The sequence below is a fragment of the Schistocerca americana genome, chromosome 1 (genome assembly GCF_021461395.2).
Source record: "Schistocerca americana isolate TAMUIC-IGC-003095 chromosome 1, iqSchAmer2.1, whole genome shotgun sequence".
Lineage (NCBI taxonomy): Eukaryota > Metazoa > Arthropoda > Insecta > Orthoptera > Acrididae > Schistocerca > Schistocerca americana.
Genome location: NC_060119.1, coordinates 1030084791 through 1030108478, shown reverse-complemented (window position 1 = coordinate 1030108478; position 23688 = coordinate 1030084791). Strand labels below are relative to the sequence as shown.

At 44.6% G+C, this 23688-nt stretch overlaps 1 protein-coding gene across 9 annotated transcripts in view; it reads left to right on the top strand.

Annotated features, from left to right (window-relative positions):
* Positions 1-23688, top strand: part of LOC124616597 (probable basic-leucine zipper transcription factor N) — a 424224-nt gene that overhangs the window by 158173 nt on the left and 242363 nt on the right. For all 9 annotated transcript variants that reach the window (XM_047144956.1, XM_047144949.1, XM_047144970.1 and 6 more), the window contains exon 5: positions 18086-18229. In XM_047144956.1, the coding sequence (XP_047000912.1) occupies positions 18086-18229 (144 nt within the window). The remainder of the gene's footprint in view (positions 1-18085; positions 18230-23688) is intronic.

Here is a 23688-nt window from a genome sequence, read left to right as displayed (position 1 = left end):
AGCTTTCCTAAAGTACATCCTTGTGCTAGAAATTTGTGCTGGAGATGAACAGACCTGTTGATGCGACGAAGCTAGTGAACCTCACATCACCATCGTTGCTTAGTCCATGCAGGCTATGTCTTCCTTTTGTGTCTCGAAATACTTATTCTTTCTCAGTTTTAGTATTCATATCACCTATAAGCTTCCTCAAGTATCCGCTTGGGACGGTATCCATCACTGCTTCAAGCTGCGCATGGAACTCATCTTTCACTTCAGTCATACTTTCTTCCTTGAGAGCTCGACAGCTCACGAAAGTCGCCTTGTTATGCTTTGCAGTCACCGTTAAGACACAGATCCTTGGGCTGACAGGCACAAACTCTGAAACATTAGCGACCTTGCAACGCCAGCAGTTTCTGAATACCATGAATACCAGGGTGGTTTTCGGATAGGGCGGTTAACAGTGGATCATATATTAGTTCTCTGCCAGCTCACTGAAAAACTGATGGAACACGAAACAGAGCTACACATCATGTTTGTTGATTTGAAGAAGACCATTGACTGCATACACGCAAGAGCCTGTTCGCTTGTATAAGGGCGTTCAGGATGCCACAGAAACTCATCAGCCTGGTAAAGATCGGCCAGAGTGAAACACATAGTAAAATGGAGATGAAAAACCGAGTAACAGATGATTCTGAAATTACGACGTTCTCAAGCAAAGAGACCATTTACCATGTTCAATTTTGCATTTGAGAATATCATACGAGAGGCTTTTAAAGGCAACTTCGAAGGGGTCCAGTTCGAAGGAAGAAATCTTGCATATCTGCCCTACGCAGAGGAACTGGAACAAATGACTAGGGCTCTGGGGGTGGCTGCCAGCAAATTTGGGCTACTAGTAAACGAAGCCAAGATGGGTTACATCGTTATGACTCGTCGACATGGTCAAGATACTGGACAACTGCAGTTCCTGTGGGTGGGAGACTGGTCCTACAAGAGAGTACAGTGGGAACGCTTACCTCGGAGAACCCGTCATGCGAAGTGAAGATCAGGATCCAAGCCGGAAACTAATCCTTCTACAGCCTAACACAAAAGCTTCGGTCCAGATGTCTCTCGAGACAGTTCAAGATCCGGCTATATAAAATCTGATCCAATCCATGAGACCTGGAGTGTACCGAAACTGGACCTTCATAAGCTTCTTTTATTTGAGACAAAAGTGTTGCTGAAGAACTTTGGTCCGATGTTGAACTCCAACACGGGTGAATGTAGGATCGTACACAACCAACAGTTAGATGAACTGCACCGTGATGCAAGTGCAGCAGGACTCATCAGAAGCAAGCCGCTAAGTGGGCTGGACGGAAGATGACAAGAGAGTACGTAAGCTCCTGGAATTCATCCTCTCAGGCAGGAAACTTGCGGGAAGGCCAAGGAAAAGGTGGAGGGATGGCCTCCACGAAGACCAGCAACCGTCACCGACAGATGGGGACGAATAGCAGATAGCATCGATGGATAGAAGACGATGGAATAGCTAACATGCAGCAGCGCGCGTTCCGTTGGGCTTGATCACGTTAAAACACAGAAAATAAAGTGAAATGTTTTGTTTGGTCCTTTAAAGAGTTCGTAGAACCACTGGCTGGCTGTAATATTCATTTTCTTCATGTCTTCCCAAAATTTGTTGATCCTGCCACTATTCGTCTATCGACAGTGTTTTAGTTTCAAACTTTTTTCTGTTATTTTTTCAAATTTTATATCTTTATATTGCCCTTGTATTTGCCAGTGAATCGACCGTAACTTCCTCGAGACCTTTTGGGTATTGGCTAGCCATTGTACTTTGGTTTCTTGGGACACATTTTTGACGGTTTGTCGTAAGTCGGCCAGTTGTGCTACATGTAGGTGAAATTTCCGACGTCTTTTCTGTGCAATGAAATTGTTTCAAGGAATGCAATCCTTCTGAACTTCTACGCATTCAAATACCGTTTTGGATCTTGCTCGCGCCTATTATACAAGAATCTCGTTTTTCTGGGCCTCATTAGTCTGGATATCTGGTTTATGTCAACTCATTTTTTGTTTCGTTTCCCTATTTGTGATTGCACCACTTAACTTCGTGAAATTGTCAACACCTCTTAATTCCCTGAAATGTTAGCAAATATTTCTAGTTGTTCGAATACAGACAATAGTGACATAGATGCCTGGTTCCGGAATGATAGTGACGCTGTTTACGGTATGATGACCGATGATGAAATTTGTATTACACATGTTGTACTACGGAGAACGACAGTGGTGCCGAAGAGGACAACGAAATGAGCGTTTCAGGAGAAGAAATGATGCATCATGTGGAGGCAACGGCACAAGTAGAAAAACTACTACTTAGAACGTCAGCCGGAAATAACTCCACCCGAACGGATGTTAGTGAAACGTCTAAGCGATCGTGCTCCTCTCAAAACTACTGATCTACACAGACCAAACTTGTCTCCTTCCTCGGCACAAACAAGCATAACATTTCAGTATCAGGTGCAAGAATGCGGAACACACAAGACATTCCATTTGTCTGACACCCGCATGCATGGTGCATTAGATGGCAGGCAGTGAGCGCTCCGTTGCCCGGCGAAACAGATGTGTCGCCCGTCTACTGTTGCAGTACTAAATTTAAAATATATGGAAATAAATTTTGTTCTCACTCATCTCATGTAAGGAAGTGTTCGAGCTGCTGCCATTGTTTTCGACGTATTTCTGAAGAAATATTCATCACACGATGTAATTCTGTTTGAGAAGCTGAATTAATTGACTCACCCATATTATCCTTGTGTTCCTGTAACGTGTGCGGGACGGCCGCGGTGGTCTAGCGGTTCTAGGCGCGCAGTCCGGAACCGCGCGACTGCTACGGGCGCAGGTTCGAATCCTGCCTCGGGCATGGATGTGTGTGATATCCTTAGATTAGTTAGGTTTCAGTAGATCTACGTTCTAGGGGACTGATGACCACAGTAGTTAAGTCCCATAGTGCTCAGAGCCATTTGAACCATTTTTGAACGTGTGCGGATTTGTTATTTACGCTTTATCCTTTAATTGCTCCCCACAAATAGACATCACAGGGGGTTAATTGTGACTACGAGCAGCCAGATATTGTTGCTAATGGCGTTGTCACGGACCACATCGTGAATTGTGTGCAAACAAATATTGGCCGTATGTGCCCTTGCTGAATCCTATTGAAAAAACGCGAAGCTTCAGTCTCTTTCATTCAATTTTAACTGAAAAATATTTCAAAATATTTTGCATGTATCTTTCACACTTAACTGTATCCATAAATAAAACTAGGCGTCTCATTCTGTCACCACTAACTGTGCACCACACTCGTGAGCACTGTCTGATCGTGTAGGGGCTCCTCATGAAGCAGAATAGGCCTATCGGTGTTCCAGCGCCGACAGGCTTAAGTTCTTGCACTAGTGTTGTTTTATAGAACCTTAGCCCAAGTAACTTAGTAGCTCTTTGTTCAGAATGAAAGAAATCTGCGTTTGCTTTGAAAAACTTCTAAGAGACTTTTTTGGGGAATTTTCCAGGCCATATGCAATGTCTTCGAGATGAGCTTCTGCGTGCATTGTACATCGTCGTTTACGCTTCTTGTCATGAACACTCCCCGTTTAGCGAATGTATTGACTAATCAAATGCCGGCCGGGGTGGTCGAGCTGTTCTAGGCGCTACAGCCTGGAACCGTGCGACCGCTACGGATGCAGGTTCGAATCCTGCCTCGGGCATGGATCTGTGTGGTGCCCTTAGGTTAGTTAGGTTTAAGTAATTCTAAGTTCTAGGGGACTGATGACCTCAGAAGTTAAGTCCCATAGTGCTCAGAGCCATTTGAACCATTTATTTGTTTCACTATTCGAATGACACTGACCGAAGAGACGCGTAGTGCGAGAGGCTCTAGAAGGCGTAGGCGACGCGGCACTAGGGTTGCCATACGTCCCAATACATCAGGACCGTCACCGTAATGGACCTTCTCGTCCCGACGTACCGACAACACCCAATTTTGTCCCGATTTTGCAAAACACTATTATGAGCTTGGCTCAAGTAGTGAAGTGAAGCCACCTATTAGCTCAACATATAAATGTAGCCTCAGTTTGTTTTATTTATCTCAACAAGTTTATATTGACAAGGTCGTCTCACAGATGGCGTTCCATGTTTCGTATCCAACATCAACGATGCAAGTACCTTCTACATATAGCACCATCGTTCGAGAAAATACCTTGCGAGGTGCCGGGGCTAGCAGTGTATTTAACACTAAATTCTTCTAGAATCTTCACATGGAAATGATGCTCTAAGCCCCCCCTTTTCTAACTCCGACTTTTGCTGTTGCACATGGATTAAGAAGAAACGCGAACTGACTGTAATCGAACCCTGCAACTGGAGTAAAAAAGAGTTTTGCACCTGCAATAATTTAATTTGATAGAAATTAATTTGATAAAGGAAAGTTTCATTAACGTAGTGAGAAATGAAAGCGTTGCTTTACCGATCCACAGAATGAAAGTTCTGTCCAAAATAACAATTTGATTTATTACGACGAAACTCAAAATGATAAACAAAACACATGAAACATTTACAATAAGTCAAATTGGATACTCAAATAAATGCTGTAAAGGTGAAGTTGTCCATAAACTAGCTCGTGACGTTTATGACCAAGTGGTATGTGGAGCCAATTCCTTGCAACTGAAATCTAAAGAGAAACACCCAGCCAACCCAACATCAATTGCTGCTAAAGTAGTGAGAACTCAGACAATGAACATCCAAGACAGAACCACGTAAGAAAAGACGGGAACAGGCATGCTCTGCTGAGCTCTGCTTATCACAGAGCAAAATTCCCTAATCTGCCGGTGCTGCGGACATACATTACCAAACTGTCTTCTTAACTGCAAGGACATGATCTGGCGTACCGGAGGCGATGGCTGGTTGCTTCGACGTCCCGTCGTGGTGATGATAATGTCACGAGTATAGCCCGAAACAAATTATCCTGGTCTGGTTGTTCCAGACTAAAGACTTGCTATCAATATAAATGCGCCTCTGAAGGAGACGAAGAAGGCTCGCCACACAGTCATTGAAGGTACAGTGATTGATTTTAATAAGCAAAGTCACACAGTAACTCCGATACAGTGAACTTTAGTCAAAACTGCTCAAGATGGACAACATAGTCCACTTGTACGCAGATCACCAATTGCCAACTGTACTCGGAAAGTTACGTTGAAGTTGAAACTTCAGCAACTTCGTCAAACAGTTACAATTAAATGAAAGTGTATTAGACAACCAACGCAAGGCAGGCTGTGCAGAGCAGCGAGAGCTCAGTCTTGTAACCTACCCCGACCGAAAGGCGAAAGCCGGCTCCTTCAAGAGCACCCGTACAAGCCACACACAGAACATTCCCGCCCCCATGACAGTGGCCGTGGTTAAACGTTCCAATTAGCAACTCGAAAACCGGCGGAAAATTCCATTCTATTGCCGAAGCACTACTATTCCACCAATGGAGATACTTGGCGCCAATTTCTGCGCCGATTTTGCTACGTCACGGAGCTATCCCCTGAGCAAGCCAATCGCAGTTATGATTTTGCAGAAAACGCGGGAATTTGCCCGCCAAGACTGCCTGGGAACACAAGTCATCCCCACGCCTCGCTGGTAGCCCGCCAGAAGGTGTTTTCACTACGTTTCTGCGAAGTAACGGAATCTCTAGCCCAGCCGCTCCGTCAGACCTGTGTGGGCGTGTCGCCCCCACTCTTATGACAATGTCGGCGTCTGGAAAGCATCCACTCGGCTACCTCACACCTGTCGGCATAACCCTTTTAAGATCAGCAGAGCCCGCCTGTCACCGGACCACCTGAGTGACGAGAGACGCTGTGTGGGAAGTCCGCGTGTGAAGGAATAGCAACTTTTCACCGCATGCAATTAGAGAGGAAAATCGAATTACTCAGAGTAAGATAGAAATATGAGAGGGGACTCATGCCACCTCTCAACCTGACTTCCCTAGTTATACCGGGCTGGAACTATTTAAGCAGCGCAATGCGAAAGATTCAGGCAATTCCCATTTGAATAGCGATTTGATAAAACGATTGTTTCTAAATGTAATATCAACAACGAGTGCAAATTAGTAATCTTTGAAATGTTTACTACGGGTACACGGGGCATGAAGTGTATAGTGGCCTGTACTTCGATGAGTGAAGTGTTATTGTCGATTGTTTACCGTCTAATAAACTTATCACAGCTTACGGAAATGCCTAAGAAAGGAAATATAAAGTGTCACTTTTAGGATGACTACACAAAAGAATGGTCTATTGTCAAGAAAGGACGTATGGATAAAGAAGTGTTGTTTAACATTTGTAGCTGTTTCGTCTCAATAACTCACGAAGCTAAGGCAGATGTGAGGTATCACATTTCTACAAAGACTCATACAGATAAATTCGCGGTCGAGCATCGACATCGAAGCCTTTTTCTACATTCATGATTAAAGAAGATACCCTGCTCGTTGCTGCTGAAGAACTAACAATAGCATATAAAGTTGTCAGACATCATCAATCCTTCAGTTATCTTGACAGTACTGTGAAAATGAATGCCGCAATGTATCCTGACTCCAAACTCGTCGCAAAGCAGTCTACCCAGTACCAAAGCTACAACGATTGTTAAAAATATTCTCGCACCCCGCTTCGTGTCCCAATGGATAAAAAAATTCCAAGAAGCTTCATTTTACGGCATAGTCACCTACGAAATGAACCACAAAGCTGAAAAGATGTTTCCTTTAGTTATTCCACGAAGCATCGGAGACGATTGCAAAGTTTTGTCTAGACACTTTAAGACAACTGCAAATTGTATTAGAAAAATTAATCGCTTTCTGTGGAGACAGTACCAATACCAACTTCGGAGGGCTTCATGGACGCGGGCAGCGGAATGTGTTTCACCAAATTAAAGAAGAATTAGGAAAAAATGTAGAAGGAACTGGGTGCCCTGTCCATATTCCTCACAACCCTTGTACCAAGTGCTGCTGGATTCTTAACTGTCGACACTGAAATAATTGTCATTTGCTCTGCCTGCGTGGCTCTAGTGGCCGGCGAACACAACCCGGTGCTCGCAGTCATCAGGTGAGTGGAACACCCTCTATAATGAATAGTGGGTAGTAGCAAGGGTGCTCAGAACAGTCTGTTGCGAAATCTCAAACCGCGAAACTAATGGGTTATCTCCCATCCTAGCGTAGATCCTGGCTCCGGTTCGATTTTTAATACCGTCATACGTCCAATTTTTGTATCGCTCTCTTGTTCGATTTTTAGGAAACCAAACGTTTCACGACACCGTCCCTGGTTGGGCCCCTTGAATTAGGGCGCGCAACGTCCTGATTGGTCGACTTCAGTGCCAATTATCTCGGAAACGGCGCAACGTACTGGATTTTTTTCTTAGCAGCTATTTCTCAAAACAATTTGTCCTGCAACACCCTTGGAAGCTTTCCTGACTGTTTCTGACCACCCTATATGTGACGTGAATCCGACTGTTGCCTCCAAACATCGTGGCATGGTTTCAGAGAGGACCTGGATACGTTCCTGAGGAATTACTCTCCATGTGCTTTGTATACAAGCCTGCAAAGCATCAACAAGTTTTGATAGAGGGCTGTGATCAACAAGCAACCAAGCAATGACATCACAGACGTGTTTATGAACGACCGTTCTTCCCCATTCGTAGTCATTCAACCGCTAATATAGCAAAAATGGCTCTGAGCACTATGGGACTTAACATCTGTGGTCATCAGTCCCCTAGAACTTAGAACTACTTAAACCTAACTAACCTAAGCACATCACACACATCCATGCCCGAGGCAGGATTCGAACCTGCAACCGTAGCAGCAGCGTGGTTCCTGACTGAAGCGCTTAGAACCGTTCGGCCACAGCGGCCGGCCAACCGTTTAAAGAACCGCCAGAATGATGCAGAGATAGCCACAAGTTCAACGGGTGATAACTCAACTAAAAACATTAAAATTCGCAGAAAACGTACCAACGAAAAACAAAATTTAGTTAGATGTTTAATTCAACGTAGTACTAATGGCTCTGTTGAATGGAGTGCTGGATATGAGTACGCTATCAGTAACTTCTAATATTCTCCTGCCGCAGCTGTTATACTGGAATAATATTTCAAATCCCTTTTGTTACGCAGTAATTAGTTATGCCTCCACCCCATTACCGAACGTAATCATGGACTAGAATCCTGCATCTCTTTCATAGAGTCTTAGCATCACTTTTGCACCAGCAGTTTGTTAGGTGGAGTGTTACCTTGCTGAAGCATGTTTTTGAAGAAGTATTGTCGAGAAGGAGGAAGTGTCTGTTCTGTAGAGTTTTCTTGACCTCTTGCTCTACTTAATGTCTGTGTTCTCTATAATCGACACTCGTAACAACACTGCCATCTCCGTCGGAGACGATAGAGCTACAGGTAATGTCTTCTCATCATCTCATAATCTGCCGGTCTTTTTCAATGTCTCTCTGACAATCCTGCGTGCCGACCCAATTTCGCTGCTCGTAATATCACTGCAGTACAATCTGAATATCCTAGGTGACGAGAAGTTCCCTACAATCAAGTTTCAGGAAATCTGATTTCGACGATCTACCAGTGCTTGAAACGCTGATGAATTCATCACTGCTCGATGCTACGTCTCATTCGTCTTCCTTCCCGCCAACTATTCAGATAGACAATTGCTTTATCTTTTGCTTCCCGGTTTCATATAAATACTCGTTCTGGAGGTTTATACATCTACATCATACACCGCAAGCCACCTATTGGGGTGTGGCGGAGGATAGATCTGGTAACGTATTACTAACTACCATTACTCGAGACGTATGTGGGAGCAAGTAATATGTTGTCAGACTCTTCGTGGAGAGTGCTCGCTCGTAATTTCAATAGTAAAGTGAGGAAGAACGCCTCTCTTGCAACGTGTGCCACTGGAGTTTGTTGGACATCTCTGTAACGCTCTCGTCCGACTGAACGATCATGTACGAAACGCGTCGCTCTTGTTGGATCTTCTCTATTTCTATTAGACCTACCAGGTAAGATCCTATAACAATGGTAAATACACAAGAATCGGTCTAATGATCGCTTTATAAGCCACTTCCTTCGTGGGTGAGTTACGTTTCCTTACGATTCTTCCAACGAATCTCAGTTTGGCATCTGCTTTTCCTACACGATATTTGTTTTATGTGGTCATTCCACGTAAGTTCGCTCTGAATAGTTACTCCTAGATGCTGTTTCCAGTAATTTGTCATCAATAGTGAGTTGTACGTTAGTGGCTTTCTTTCCCTATGTATTCGCAATATATTACATTTATTTATGTTCGCGGTCAACTACCAGAGCCTAAACCATTCATCAGTCCTCTGCAGGCCATTCCGCAAATCGATACTGTCCCCTGACGTCGCTACTTTGCTTTGACAACCGCATCATCTGCAAACAGTCTTAAAGATCATTGGACTCTTTCTACTACACTCATTCTCATAAATTAACGACAATGCTGATACATGGTCAAACAACGCTCTGGTGGGAGGATTGCGGGTTTAAATCACCTCGGGGTGTGACCATGCGGTGCATTTGACCTGCGGTCGTCGCACGGTGGCGCTGGAAGCAGTCCACATACGCAGAGATTTGTTGGTGCAGGTCAGAGTACGGTGCAGCGAGTAAGTGTGCAGACGGTTTCAGACGTGCTAATGGTGATTGTGTGTTGAAAATGGCCCAAAGAACATATACTGATGACGTTATGAGGGGTAGAACACTAGGGCGACTAGAGGCTGTTCAAACAGCAGGTTCGTAGCACGGGCCCTCCGTGTGCCACAAAGTCTGATCTCACGATTATGGCAACGATTCGAGCATATGTGGCCATGCGCTACAGTACGGGACGTCCACAGTGTACAACACCACAAGAAGACCGATTTCTCACCATCAGTGCCCGCAGACGGCCACGGAGTACTGCAGGTAGCCTGGCTCGGGACTTTACCGCAGCCACTGGAACAGTTGTATCCAGACACACAGTCTACAGACGACTGAAGAGACATGGTTTATTCGCCCGGAGACCTCCAAGGTGAATTCCACTGACCCCTGGTCACAGGAGAGCCCCTAAAGCCTGGTGTCAAGAAATCAGTACATGGTCATTGGAACAGTGGTGCTAGGTTATGTTCACGAACGAATCCAGATATAGTCTGAACATTGATTCTCGCCGGGTTTTCATCTGGCGTGAACCAGAAACCAGAAACCAACCCCTTAATGTCCTGGTTTGTTGATGTGGGGTGGGATTATGATTGGTGCACGTACACTCCTGCATGTCTTTGACAGAGGAACTGTAACAGGTCAGGTGTATCGGGACATGATTTTGAACCAGTATGTCCGCCTTTTCAGGGAATTATAGCGCACGGCCCCACCGAGCTGCCATCGTGGAGGAGTACCTTGAAACAGAAGATATCAGGCGAATGGAGAGGCCTGCCTGTTCTTCAGACCTAAACCCCATCGAGCTCGTCTGGGATGCTCTCGGTCGACGTATCGCTGAACGTCTTCAAACCCGTATGCACTTCGGTAGCTCCGACAGGCACTGGTGCAAGAATGGGAGGCTATACCCCAGCAGCTGCTCGACCACCCGTTGCAAAGTATGCCAACCCGTTGTGCGGCCTGTGTACGTGTGCATGGTGATCATATCCCATATTGATGTCGGGGTACATGCGCAGGAAACAGTGGCGTTTTCTAGCACATATGTTTCGGGACGGTTTTCTCAACTTATCACAAATATCGTGGACTTAACAGATCTGTGTCGTGTGTGTTCCCTATGTGCCTATGCTATTAACGCCAATTGTGTGGCACCAAATTCTGCAATTATCCTTAATTTATGAGCATGAGTGTAGATCGTTTATATACATCGTAGACGGTAACGGTCCCATCGCACTTCCTTAAGGTACTCCGGAAATTATCTTTAGATCTGTCAATTTTGTTCCGTTAAGAGCGACGTGCAGTGCAGGACGATGTCAGATGCGTTCCTGAAGTCATGGATCACGGCGTCAACCTGAGCACCGTTGTCTACAGAGCTATGGATCTCATTGGGGAACAGGGCTAGCTGAATCTCGCAAGATCTCCGTTTGCGGAATCAATGTTGATTTTTATAGAATATTCATATGTGCAAACTGAAGCGAGGAATGAAAACTTGTACCAAGGCCAAGGTTCGAACTCAGGTCTCCCGCTCGCTAGGCAGATGAGCTAACCACTAAGCCACCCTGGCGCAGTGGCTTTGCACGACAGCACGGACTACCCCAGCAGGCCTCCTCCTCAATCCAAACTGTCATTCACGCCTCAGAACACTTGGTATTTCCTCTAAACTCAATCAGCGTTGCAGAGGCTCTCCAAGTGTATTGGAGTAGCACCTCAGCATCAAATGAAACGAGGGGTCCTGCCGTAAACCCAGGCACAGGAGCTTTAACCAAATGAAAAGTTAGCGGTTAGCGCATCTGCCTAGTGAGCAGGAGACCCAGATTCGAATCCCAGCCTTGATATAAATTTTCATTCATCGCTTAGTTTGCATATATACATATTAGCTGTAGAGACTTGAAAAGGTCTCTGGAACCTTATGGTTTCAGAGCAGAAAACATGTACCATAATTGTAAAACAAATTGACGTCAACGGTATAGGTCTATAATTGTGTGCGTCTGTCCTAGAACTCTTCTTGAAAAGGGGAATGATCTGCAATTTTTGCAGTCGTTAGGTACTATTCGTGATCCAGCGATCTACGATAAATAACATTGAGTAAAGCCATTCAGATCCTCCTACATAAACTGTCACTATCGACACGTAGTAGAGGGCCCACACATGTAAAGTACCTACAGCAATATCTTCCGCTTTTTCTCATTTTCCTGAGTGCGTGCGCATTAAGTATTTCAACTCTTTATTGAATCGTCAACTTTGGGTAAGTTTCAGGATGGTTTTGATGTGTCTTTAACAATATACTATAGATTATTTTAAAGGCAGATCATCAGACAGGATAGCCGGCCGGGGTTGCCGAGCGGTTCTAGGCGCTTCAGTCTGGAACCGCGTGACCGCAACGGTCTCAGGTTCGAATCCCGCCTCGGGCATTAATGTGTGTGATGTCCTTAGGTTAGTTAGGCTTAAGTAGTTCTAAGTTCTAGGGGACTGATGACCTCAGCAGTTAAGTCCCATAGTGCTCAGAGCCATTTGAACCATCAGACAGGATAATATTAGGAACGTAATATACTCAGTGATATAAAAGTCAAATCGATTATTTCTCTCAGTCACTTATTTTCTTATTTATTCTAGGTGAAGAAAAAAGTGACGCAGATAATTACTTTAACTTGTCTTTCTTATCCTTGTCCATAAACAGCCAAAGTTTCCTCAGGTTACATTCGATAATGACCACAAAAGAATACATAATTACAACTAGTTTGCCGCGTCGGATTAGCCGAGCGGTCTAGGGCGCTGTAGCCATGGACTGTGCGGCTGGTCCCGGCGGAGGTTCGAGTCCTCCCTCGGGCATGGGTGTGTGTGTTTGTTCTTAGGATAATTTAGGGTAAGTAGTGTGTAAGCTTAGGGACTGATGACCTTAGCAGTTAAGTCCCATAAGATTTCACACACATTTTTTGAACATACAATTAGTTTGTGGTTTCCTTATTTTTTGTCCATGTACACGAAATAGAATTCCAAAGGCCAGTTTAAAGGGCAAAAGATATAGCAAGACTGATTTTCGGACACTGTTATGAATGTTGCACATTAGATACATTTTCTTGATTTTCGGACCTCTACATGCTGTCACTTAGAATACATACTTAGTAACTTCGTGTCAGATGCGGCTCTTACTGACCAGTAACGTACGAGTATATCTGACTCATTGCCAACAGAGACGACAGAAAGCGTGGAAGTGACTTTGGCTTCAGGCTTGTAGGAAATCAGAACATAAGAAAATAAGATGTATTTCAAACGACAAAGGAACATGACATGTCTTCGGTTGATGAAATCGGAGAAAGTTATACTCTCTTCGCCATTATTCTAAATGAAGCAATGCAAGTGAAACGAATAGTCGAATATAGTATATCTGATATCTAACAAAAACATTGAGATAGTTTATTTTTGAATTGGTGTTCCAAGTGAAATTTCACACTTTTGTAGTAGTAATGAAAACCAAACAGTGAACAGTTAGTGCTGAATAGAAACAACCAGAGGAAAACAACATATGTGCTTTGGAGAGACTTGAACGACTAGAATGAGGTAAACAAAGATTCGTCTGAAAGAGATTATCTAACATGAATAACTTCAGAAAGTACATTTATCTCCCAAGTCAAGAAGCATCAGTCTGCCTGCTCAGATTTTAAATACACAGATGTACTGAACTGCTTGAAAAAAATGGAGAGAACATTATAAACAGACATGAAAAATTACGGATCGACATCATCTGTTCAGACACTTACTGATCGTAATACCATCGAAACGGAGAGTGACAGAGAAAACCGAAATGCTACAATTCTTTTTCCAAAATTGTTTCACTGAGAAAGAACTTACCACGGTTCTTCCTTCCAATTGTCGCACCAAAGTCAAATGATGGATAGCGAAATAAGTGACAACAGAAAATAAATGCAACTTAAATTGCTCAAAGCGACTGGATCCAATAAACTTATACTACGATTATACAGGATGACAATTATTGAACTATATGAAAGAAATGTAAATTATTTACAAACTGCAGCGTGCACACACTTTATTCTGCATGCAGACGTCACTGCAGATATTCAGATTTAGATTATGACACGTTCAATACGCCTGCCATCATTGGTGGCGATGTTGCGCAGACGAATAGCGAAATTCTGCGTGACTCGCTGAAGTGTCGGAACATCGACGCTGTCGATGACCTCCTCAATGGCTGTTTTCAGCTCCACAATGCCTTCACTTCTGCCAGTATCTCGTCTCCTACGTTCCAAACTTCACAGAAGCTCTTCTGCGAACCTTGCAGAACTAGCACGCCTGGAAGAAAGAAAATTGTGGAGATATGGCTTAGCCACAGCCTGGGGGGTGTTTCCAGAATGAGATTTTCGCAGAAGAGCCCCTCCGAAGTTTGGAAAATGGGAGACGAGGTACTGGCAGAACTGAAGCTGTGAGGACGGGTCGTGAGTCGTGCTTGGGTAGCTCAGTTGGTAGAGCACTTGCCCGCGAAAGGCAAAGGTCTCGAGTTCGAGTCTCGGTCCGGCACACAGTTTTAATCTTCCAAGAAGTTTCATACAGCGCATACTAATTCCCATAGAGGCCCCGCGGCCAACAGTGCAGTTTGGACGCAAACCCTACTCAAGTTATGACGTTTTTACTTCATGTACTTCAATAATTCCCACCCTGTACAAAGAGTACGCGAAAGAACTTGCTTCTCTTGTAGCAGCAGTCTGCCGTTAAGTCGCTGGAGGAGCAAACTGCTCCTAGTACTCGAAAAAAAAATGAGCAGACCATTCCCATTTCCAAGAAACACTATGGAACAGACGTACAGAACTATAAGCTTAAATTACTGTCATCAGTCTGTTATAGAATTTTAGAACACGTTTTATGCTCGTATTATGGCTGCTCTGGTGACCGGAAATCACCTCTGTAGGAACCAACATGAACTCCGCAAACAACGATCGCGTAAAATCTAGCTCGCTCTTCGTCCACGGACCAAGAAAGGAGTACTTTCAGGCGCCCAAGTTGATGGCTTGTTCCTTGACTTCCAATAGGCGTTCAGTACGGTTCCTCTGTGTCGCCTGGTGACTACGAGAGCACGGTGACGTGTACGGGTCGTCAGATTACAACGGCTCGCACACGTAGTATTGGGTTTTGATGCTGCGAGGTGGGTGGAAGAACTGTGACAGTGCAAACAAATTATTGACACACAAATACGAGTATACACTTTATTGCACTGCAGTAAATAACTAAAGTTGTACAGCAACTCGTCGGATGTGCTTACAGCCAGATACAAGTAAGAGTGGCATGTCAAGGCCTGAGTCATTGAATACAATGTCAACAAGACTACGTCCGTCCTGGCCTCCACACTGTCAATCACTGTAGTGAACACTTGCTCCTATGCGAAGGCTTAAGGCGACATCACTTGTAGACTAAGTCTCACAGGCTGCTCTTCACTACGAACTGTAGTTACGAACTGCGACCCTGGAACTCCGTACCAGAACTGTCGTGAGCCAATGGCGAACATGAACCGTGCGTTTCTGCGTGTGGCCGCCGCTTTCACACTGCGGAAGTCATCTCATGGGCAGCGGCGAGGAGGTTGCTGATTGGGCTGCAAGTGTGGTTGGCGGCGAACTTCAAAGCGCCGCCAGTGGCACCAGTCGGAAACCAGCTCCGGTTGCGTCCATTGTCGAGGACACAGCACACGGAATATCAAATCAACTCTGATAGTGGATTCTAGAGTTTTTAGCAATTAGAACTCTGGGTGACATTCTTTACAGAAAGAAATACTTAGACCTAAAATTTCTAGGGTAGCCCAGAGAAAAGTTGTAGGACCATTACTGTTTACAATACATGTAATGTAATGGATAATAACGGAAACTCAATGAGGCTGCCATTTGATGTAGAAAAGTCGTAACGCTAAAAAATTGTTCCAAAACGCATGAAGTGACAGTTCTTGGTTTTGGGACTGGAAATTGACCCTCAACACAAATAAATGTAATGTATACCGCATACATAACCGAAATGATCTGTTACTACATGAACACACAATTGCCGAACATGCTCTGCAAGCAGTCACAACCATTACATATCTGAGAGCTTGCGTACGGAATGGTTTAAAGTGAAACGACTGCATAAAACGTATCGTACAAATAGTAGATGCGAGGCAGCTTTAACGGGAGAATCCTCAAGAAGTGTAGGCAGCTTACAAAACCGTCGCTCCACCGATACTTGCAAAATGCTCGTCAGTCAGGGACCCGTACCAGAGAAGACTGGTAGAGGATACAGAGAAGTCCACAAGAAGTGCGACGCCTTTCGTCACAGGTTCTTTTAGTCAGCGTGAAAGCGTCAAGGAGATGCTCCGCCAGCTTCAGTGGCAGACCTTGCAAGAGGGGTATTCTGCATCTACATCCACATCTACATATACATCTACATCCATACTCCGCAAGCCACCTGACGGTGTGTGGCGGAGGGTACCTTGAGTACCTCTATCGGTTCTCCCTTCTATTTCAGTCTCGTATTGTTCGTGGAAAGAAGGATTGTCGGTATTCCTCTGTGTGGGCTCTAATCTCTCTGATTTTATCCTCATGGTCTCTTCGCGAGATATACGTAGGAGGGAGCAATATACTGCTTGACTCCTCGGTGAAGGTATGTTCTCGAAACTTTAACAAAAGCCCGTACCGTGCGTCTCTCCTGCAGAGTCTTCCACTGGAGTTTATCTACCATCTCCGTAACGCTTTTGCGATTACTAAATGATCCTGTAACGAAGCGCGCTGCTCTCCGTTGGATCTTCTCTATCTCTTCTATCAACCCTATCTGCTACGGATCCCACACTGCTGAGCAGTATTCAAGCAGTGGGCGAACAAGCGTACTGTAACCTACTTCTTTGTTTTTGGATTGCATTTCCTTAGGATTCTTTCCAATGAATCTCAGTCTGGCATCTGCTTTACCGACTATCAACTTCATATGATCATTCGGTTTTAAATCACTCCTAATGCCTACTCCCAGATAATTTATGGAATTAATTGCTTCCACTTGCTGACCTGCTATAATGTAGCTAAATGATAAGGTATCTTTCTTTCTATGTATTCGCAGCTCATTAAACTTGTCTACATTGAGATTCAATTGCCATTCCCGGCACCATGCGTCAATTTGCTGCAGATCCTCCTGCATTTCAGTACAATTTTCCATTGTTACAACCACTCGATATACCACAGCATCATCCGCAAAAAGCCTCAGTGAACTTCCGATGTCATCCACAAGGTCATTTATGTATATTGTGAATAGCAACGGTCCTACGACACTCCCCTGCGGCACACCTGAAATCACTCTTACTTCGGAAGACTTCTCTCCATTCAGAATGACATGCTGCGTTCTGTTATCTAGGAACTCTTCAATCCAATCACACAATTGGTCTGATAGTCCATATGCTCTTACTTTGTTCATTAAACGACTGTGGGGAACTGTATCGAACGCCTTGCGTAAGTCAAGAAACACGGCATCTACCTGTGAATCCGTGTATATAGCCCTCTGAGTCTCGTTGACGAATAGCACGGGCTGGGTTTCACACGATCGGCTTTTTCGAAACCCATGCTGATTCCTACAGAGTAGATTTCTGGTCTCCGGAAAAGTCATTATGCTCGAACATAATACGTGTTCCAAAATTCTACAACTGATGGACGTTAGAGATATAGGTCTATAGTTCTGCACATCTGTTCGACGTCCCTTTTTGAAAACGGGGATGACCTGTGCTCTTTTCCGATCCTTTGGAACGCTACGCTCTTCTAGAGACCTACGGTACACCGCTGCAAGAAGGGGGGCAAGTTCCTTCGCGTACTCTGTGTAAAATCGAACTGCTATTCCATCAGGTCCAGCGGCCTTTCCCCTCTTAATTGTTTCTCTATCCCTCTGTCGTCTATTTCGATATCTACCATTTTGTCATCTGTGCGACAATCTAGAGAAGGAACTACAGTGCAGTCTTCCTCTGTGAAATAGCTTTGGAAAAAGACATTTAGTATTTCGGCCTTTAATCTGTCATCCTCTGTTTCAGTACCATTTTGGACACTGCTAAAATTCCGAGAGCTTACGTTTCTAGCCAATCAATACATTGCTTCTTCCTATGTGTATCTCGCGAAAAAAACTTGTAGGTAAAGTCAAGGCAATTCGAGCTCAGACCGGGGCTTACCGGCATCGTTCTGGAACAAGGAAGCGTGAAAGTGATAGACGTACACAAAATACCCTCCGCCGTTTACCATGAGGTAGTTCGCAGCGTATAGATGTAGATGTACTAGATGATTCGCGATCACACACCCGTGCAGTCGAATGTGCTGCACATGTCTTCCGAAACGTTTCCTACATTACGTGGTCTGCCACTGATTACGTTCACCAGCATAGTAATAACCCGAAACTTAATCAGCTGTGGTTGTCGCAGGACGAGCCCCTGGACGACAACGGCAACCAAGTGGCTGAGGCGCCGCCGCCGCAGCAGCAGCAGCCGCCAGCAGTCACCAGCTACTCCAGGGAGGTCACGCAGGAGAGCTTCGTCCGCGAGCAGGACGGACAGGTCGTCGAACAGGTAAGTGCTTCCCTTTCTCCCTCACTATCTGCGGCACCCGTGTCATCAGATCAATATTGGTGCATACAGGCATTAGATAACAAAGATCAATACCCAATTAAACCGAGTGGTCAAAAATCTAGGGAAGGGTTGTCCCATTTGAAAATGTGCTGTGTATGACGTCCGAACATTGTGCGGCGGACAGCCCGAGTGTAAGCTCTGTATCTGAGCAGTCTGTTACAGATAGCTGTGTTGTAAAAACGACAGCTTGTTGCCAGTCAATCGAATTTGGACGTGGAAAGATAAGCGGCACAGTCGCATTAGTCAGAGCAGATCGGTTTTACAAGAATTCGGTTTTCTGTGCACAACAGTGTCTACGGTGGGCCTTCAGTATCGCTGAAACAGTCTTTCTACATGTGTAAGTCACTTCAGAGGACGACAGTTACCTCGCCGCCGATTTGGGCATCAGGAATCCCTTTCTACCGTCACTGTACTAAGTAAGACAACACACAGCATAGGCTTCGTTAGCCTACGACAGAGCCGTGCCCCGTTGCCTTTCTACGACTTTGGTCCACTCAGGTTAATACGGTGCAGGACCTCATTTAACGACCGAAAATGGATAAATCCTCCAGCGAAGCGATGCCTAGAGAAGGTCCAACAAATGTTATACTTGCATCATTCTTTGAGGAAAATAAGGTCTTTGAGAGATGCTGAAGAATAGCAATATAATCCTAATACAGAGCGTCTAATAAGTGGACATTTCGGTCCGTGTCCAAAAGGGACTTATCTTCACATAAGACCCTTTCAACTACTGAGAACAATATCTGCGTTGCAGAATACTTACGGCCTCCTGAAACGGTTCCGACACCTCCGAGTGAGGTGGGACAGTGGTTAGTACACTGGACTCGCATTCGGGAGGAAGACGGTTCAAACCCGCGTCCAAACAACCTCATTTAGGCTTTCCCTGATTTCCTCAATCACTCCAGGCAAATTCCGGAATGATTCCTGTCAAAGGCATGCTGACAGCCTTTCCCACCCTTGAAACAATCCGAGAAATATAAACTTTCTTCGTTTTCATACACCTCTATGGCTGTATTTCGTTTCAGTGTGTATGCACAAAACCTTCCGAAAGCTATGACTGTTCACACCATTACAGAACTTCCGTAATGTTTCACGGTCCGAAGAGAGTCTGGATTTCACCCTTCATATTCAGTTGTCACTAAGTAAACACATGTTGGCAGTATGTAACAGCATGAGAGTCGACTCATCGGACGTATTTTTCTATTCGTCGGTAGTCCACGTTTTGTGTTAAATGTATCGCTGTAGCTTTATCCTTGCGTGTATCTGGTTTACGGGAGACCTACTGTAGTCCACGTTTCGTGTTACATGTATCGCTGTAGCTTTATCCTTGCATGTATCTGGTTTACGGGAGACCTACTGATGTAGAACAATGAGCAGTACGCTAGATTATGAGACGTGAGGGGTTTTGGGGTGGGGTGGGGGTGATCCACACCCGAAATGGGTCAGTGCACCTGACAGTCTCCTACGTTCTGTCCAACTACAGCTGGCTCCCCTTGCTGTCGCTGTCCCCCTCTTGCTTTCTGTTATTGCTACTGCCTCATTCATTCCTTCCCACTGCTGCTGTCTCTTCCCACTTTCATTCTTGCTCGTTGTCGTTTCATATACTCTCTCTCTCTCATTATCACGGGTTCTCAACCACATTCACTTTCTCCTTTTCTTTGTTCCTCTCCCACAGGCATTGTCTCCTTCACTGTGTGCTACTGCTACTGGGTCCCTCTCTTTCTCTCAAACTACCATTTTCTCCTTCGCTTTTTCTTTACCACAATCACTGACTCAGATGCAGAGAATGGCAGCAGTAGTGGCGGAAAGTTACAAATTCGGCCATAGCATCTGTGATTGGCTCTGAGGCTGTCTCAGTATGACCATCACCTAAAGCGTTGTCTGCTGCAAGCGCAGATGGAGACAAAGTGTTCCCTCTCTGGAGCTCTAAGATCAAGTCCCGACACACTTGCCTTAGAAAAATCTTGCTGGTTCTGGCAGCACTGGATTTTCGTTAACCAATCACTGTGGGGCTTCCAAGTTCTGTCCAATGAAAAATTCATGAAAATATTACCAGTCTCCTCCTTAAAAAATCTGCAGCGATTAACCTGTAACATACATTTCTCCATCAGAGTAGGTGAGAAAGCAAAATACCTCTCCCACAACGAGGTTGTTTCCACGCTTATCCCATTGATAGCAGCTGCACGTAGACACTCGGACGTTCTCATTCCTGCTACAAAAATAATTTTCGGGAGCCAATCCTGGGATCTCTTACAAAATACAGTATAACATCAATTAATGCTAATGTCTTTTGAGTGCGCCAGATTCCTCTCGTGTTTTCCTATCCCCGTGCAGTTCACTATCTTTTCAGAACGCGTTCTTGTAGCTGTCCTCACGTTGCGAGTTTACATCTTGCCGAGTTCTGCCTCTCGTCCTCTGGTGCGGCCGAGCTCTATCCCAAGTAGCTCCTGTCGCCCAGAGCATACCTGCCAGGAACCTGCCTTTTAACGAAAAACAGTTTTAGGACCGGCTTGCTATTCTACCCCTTTGGCCCTCGCGTTATCGCAGTCAGCCAGCAGACTCAGCTCACAGAGAAATTGCACAAAGCCTTCACCACCATATAGAAATAAAATGAAAAAGTAGTTATTACATTTACAATCATTGGTGTTTGTTCCAGTTACATGAATATTTTCATGTATCGCTTGTGATTTGAATTAACATGGTGGTCTAATAGGAGTAGTGGGTTATTAATAAGATTATGGAGAAGCTTTAGGAAAAACTGCCCCGTAATATTCCCCACTGCTGAAAACTTTTCTTCTAGTCGTTTTCCACCTTTTTACCCTTTGGGGGAAGTGCAAGAAAATTTTAGTTGTAAACTGCTCTTGCGTTACCTCTGAGATGACCAGACTGACGTAATTTGTCACAATCTAAGATGACACATGAGGCCGAAAACAGTAACGTACTAATACAAATAAGCAGTTTCTCAGTGAGTCGAGCAGTCCCTTTTCGTTTTTGCCGGGGCTCATTACGCTATGATTCTCAAGCCGCGAAAGTGTATGATAATGTCTAGAGGGTCCCGTGGCAGAATCAGGACAAACTTGGAGGGGTGCCGACAACAGGGCGAATAGCGTATCGGGTGAACAGGTGGCTGCTCTATATTTTTTAGTTCGTCTGATGTAAGGAAAGCGATATTGTTTGTAAACAGTGCCACAGATTTCCAGCTTCACACTTATGATACGATGCGACTATGTAAGTGATTTCTCCTGACCACCTGTTAAAAAGTCAACAAGTTCTGTGGTCAGCGGCCAGATATTTTAGGGGAAGTGAGAACCATTTATACCTTTCATATCTCATGTAACCCGTTTTGACCATCGCCGATCTTGCATGGAATCCAATATGCAGATTTAATCTTAGGTGATGTATAAGCTGTCTAAAATTAGACACTGACGATTACGATACCTTAAGATTTGGTAGATATCATCGTAAGCTGCTAAATATAACAACACAATGCTAAACAAATCCATTAAAAAAATCTCGTAAACAGGTAATCTACGATACCCGGTGAACCTTCTACACTGATGTGATACAAGTCATGGGATGGCAATATGCACATATGCAGATGGCGGTAGTGTCGCGTACACAAGGTGTGAAAGGGCAGTGCATTCGTGGAACTCTCGTTTGTACTCAGATGATTCACGTGAAAAGGTTTCCGTAGTGATTATGGCCGCATGACGGGAATTACCAGACTTCAAACGCGGCATATTAGTTGTAGCTAGACGCATGAGATATTCCATTTCCGAAATCATTGGAGAATTCAGTATTCCGGGATCCACAGTGTCATGAGTGTACCGAGAACATCAAATTTGAGGCGCTACCTCTCACCACGGACAACGCAGTGGCCGACGGCCTTCACTTAACGACCGAGAGCAGTGGCGTTTGCGTAGCGTTGTCAGTGCTAACAGACAAGAACACTGCACGAAATAACTGTAGAAGTCAAATTCTAACATATCTGTGCGACAAATTTTGGCTTTAATGGGCTACGTCAGCAGACGATCGACGCGAGTGCCTTTGCTAACAGCACGACATCGCCTGCAGACCTTCTCCTGTCCTAGTAGCCATATTGGATGGGCTCCAACGACTGGAAAATCTGGCGTTGTCAGATGAGTCGCGATGTCAGTTGATGGCGGGGTTCGAGAGTGGCACAGATCCCACGATGCCATGGACCCAAGTTATCAACAAGGCTCTGTGCGAGCTGGTGGTGGCTCCCTAATGATGAGGGCTGTGTATACATGGAATGGACTGGGTCCTCTGGTCCAGCCGAACAGATCATTGAGTGGAGATGGTTATGTTCGGCTACCTGGCAGATTAAAACTGTGTGACGGACCGAGACTGGAACAAAAATGGTTCAAATGGTTCTGAGCACTATGGGACTTAACATCTGAGGTCATCAGTCCCTTAGCCTTAGAACTACTTAAACCTAACTAACCTAAGGACATCACACACATCCATGCCCGAGGCAGGATTCGAACCTGCGACCATAGCAGCAGCGTGGTCCCAGACTGAAGCGCCTAGAATTGCTCGGCCACAGCGGTCGGCAGACTCGAACTCGGGACCTATGCCTTTCGTGGGCAAGTCCTCTGGATTCATAGACTTCATGTTCCCGAACAACCACGTCAGTCACTGAGTGACAATTGTTCACGATTGGTTTGAAGAATATTCTGGATAATTAGAGCGGAATGAGTTGGCCAGCCAGATCGCTCAACATGAATCCCAGCGAACATTTATGGGACATAATCCTGAAGTCAGTTCTTGCACAATATCCTGCAGCGACAACACTTTCGCAATTATGGACAGCTATAGAAGTAGCATGGCTCAATATTTTTGCAAGGAACTTCCAACGACTTTTTGTGTCCATGCCACGCCGAGTTGCTGCAATACGCCGGGCAAAAGGAGATCCGACACAATATAAGAAGTTACCTCATGACTTATGTCAGCTCAGTGTACTCGTATAATGAGATGATGTTTCTTAAACGTTGTACGAATTTGCCTACAAAAGTTTAATCTATGTACAAAAGTCTTTTAAAATGTTCAAAATAGCACAAACTGGTCTGTGATTATAACGAACTGGAGAAAGCGGTTAAAACAGAACAAAAAAACAGAGTAAGTATCAACTACTGATTGAACATTTAAAATGGACAATATTTATTACAAACATTAAACTGTTAGAATTTACTGGTATTGGTTATCATGCAGGATCGACAGAATGTTCTAGAAATAAAAAAGTAGTGAGTGATTTTTAATTCTTTCTTGTGAACAGTGTTGTCAAACTGATGGATATCTGCTGCTATTATGTCGTTCAGTATGTTATTCATGTTGGACATAGAGTATCGGCAATATGATTAATCCATCGAATCTATCAC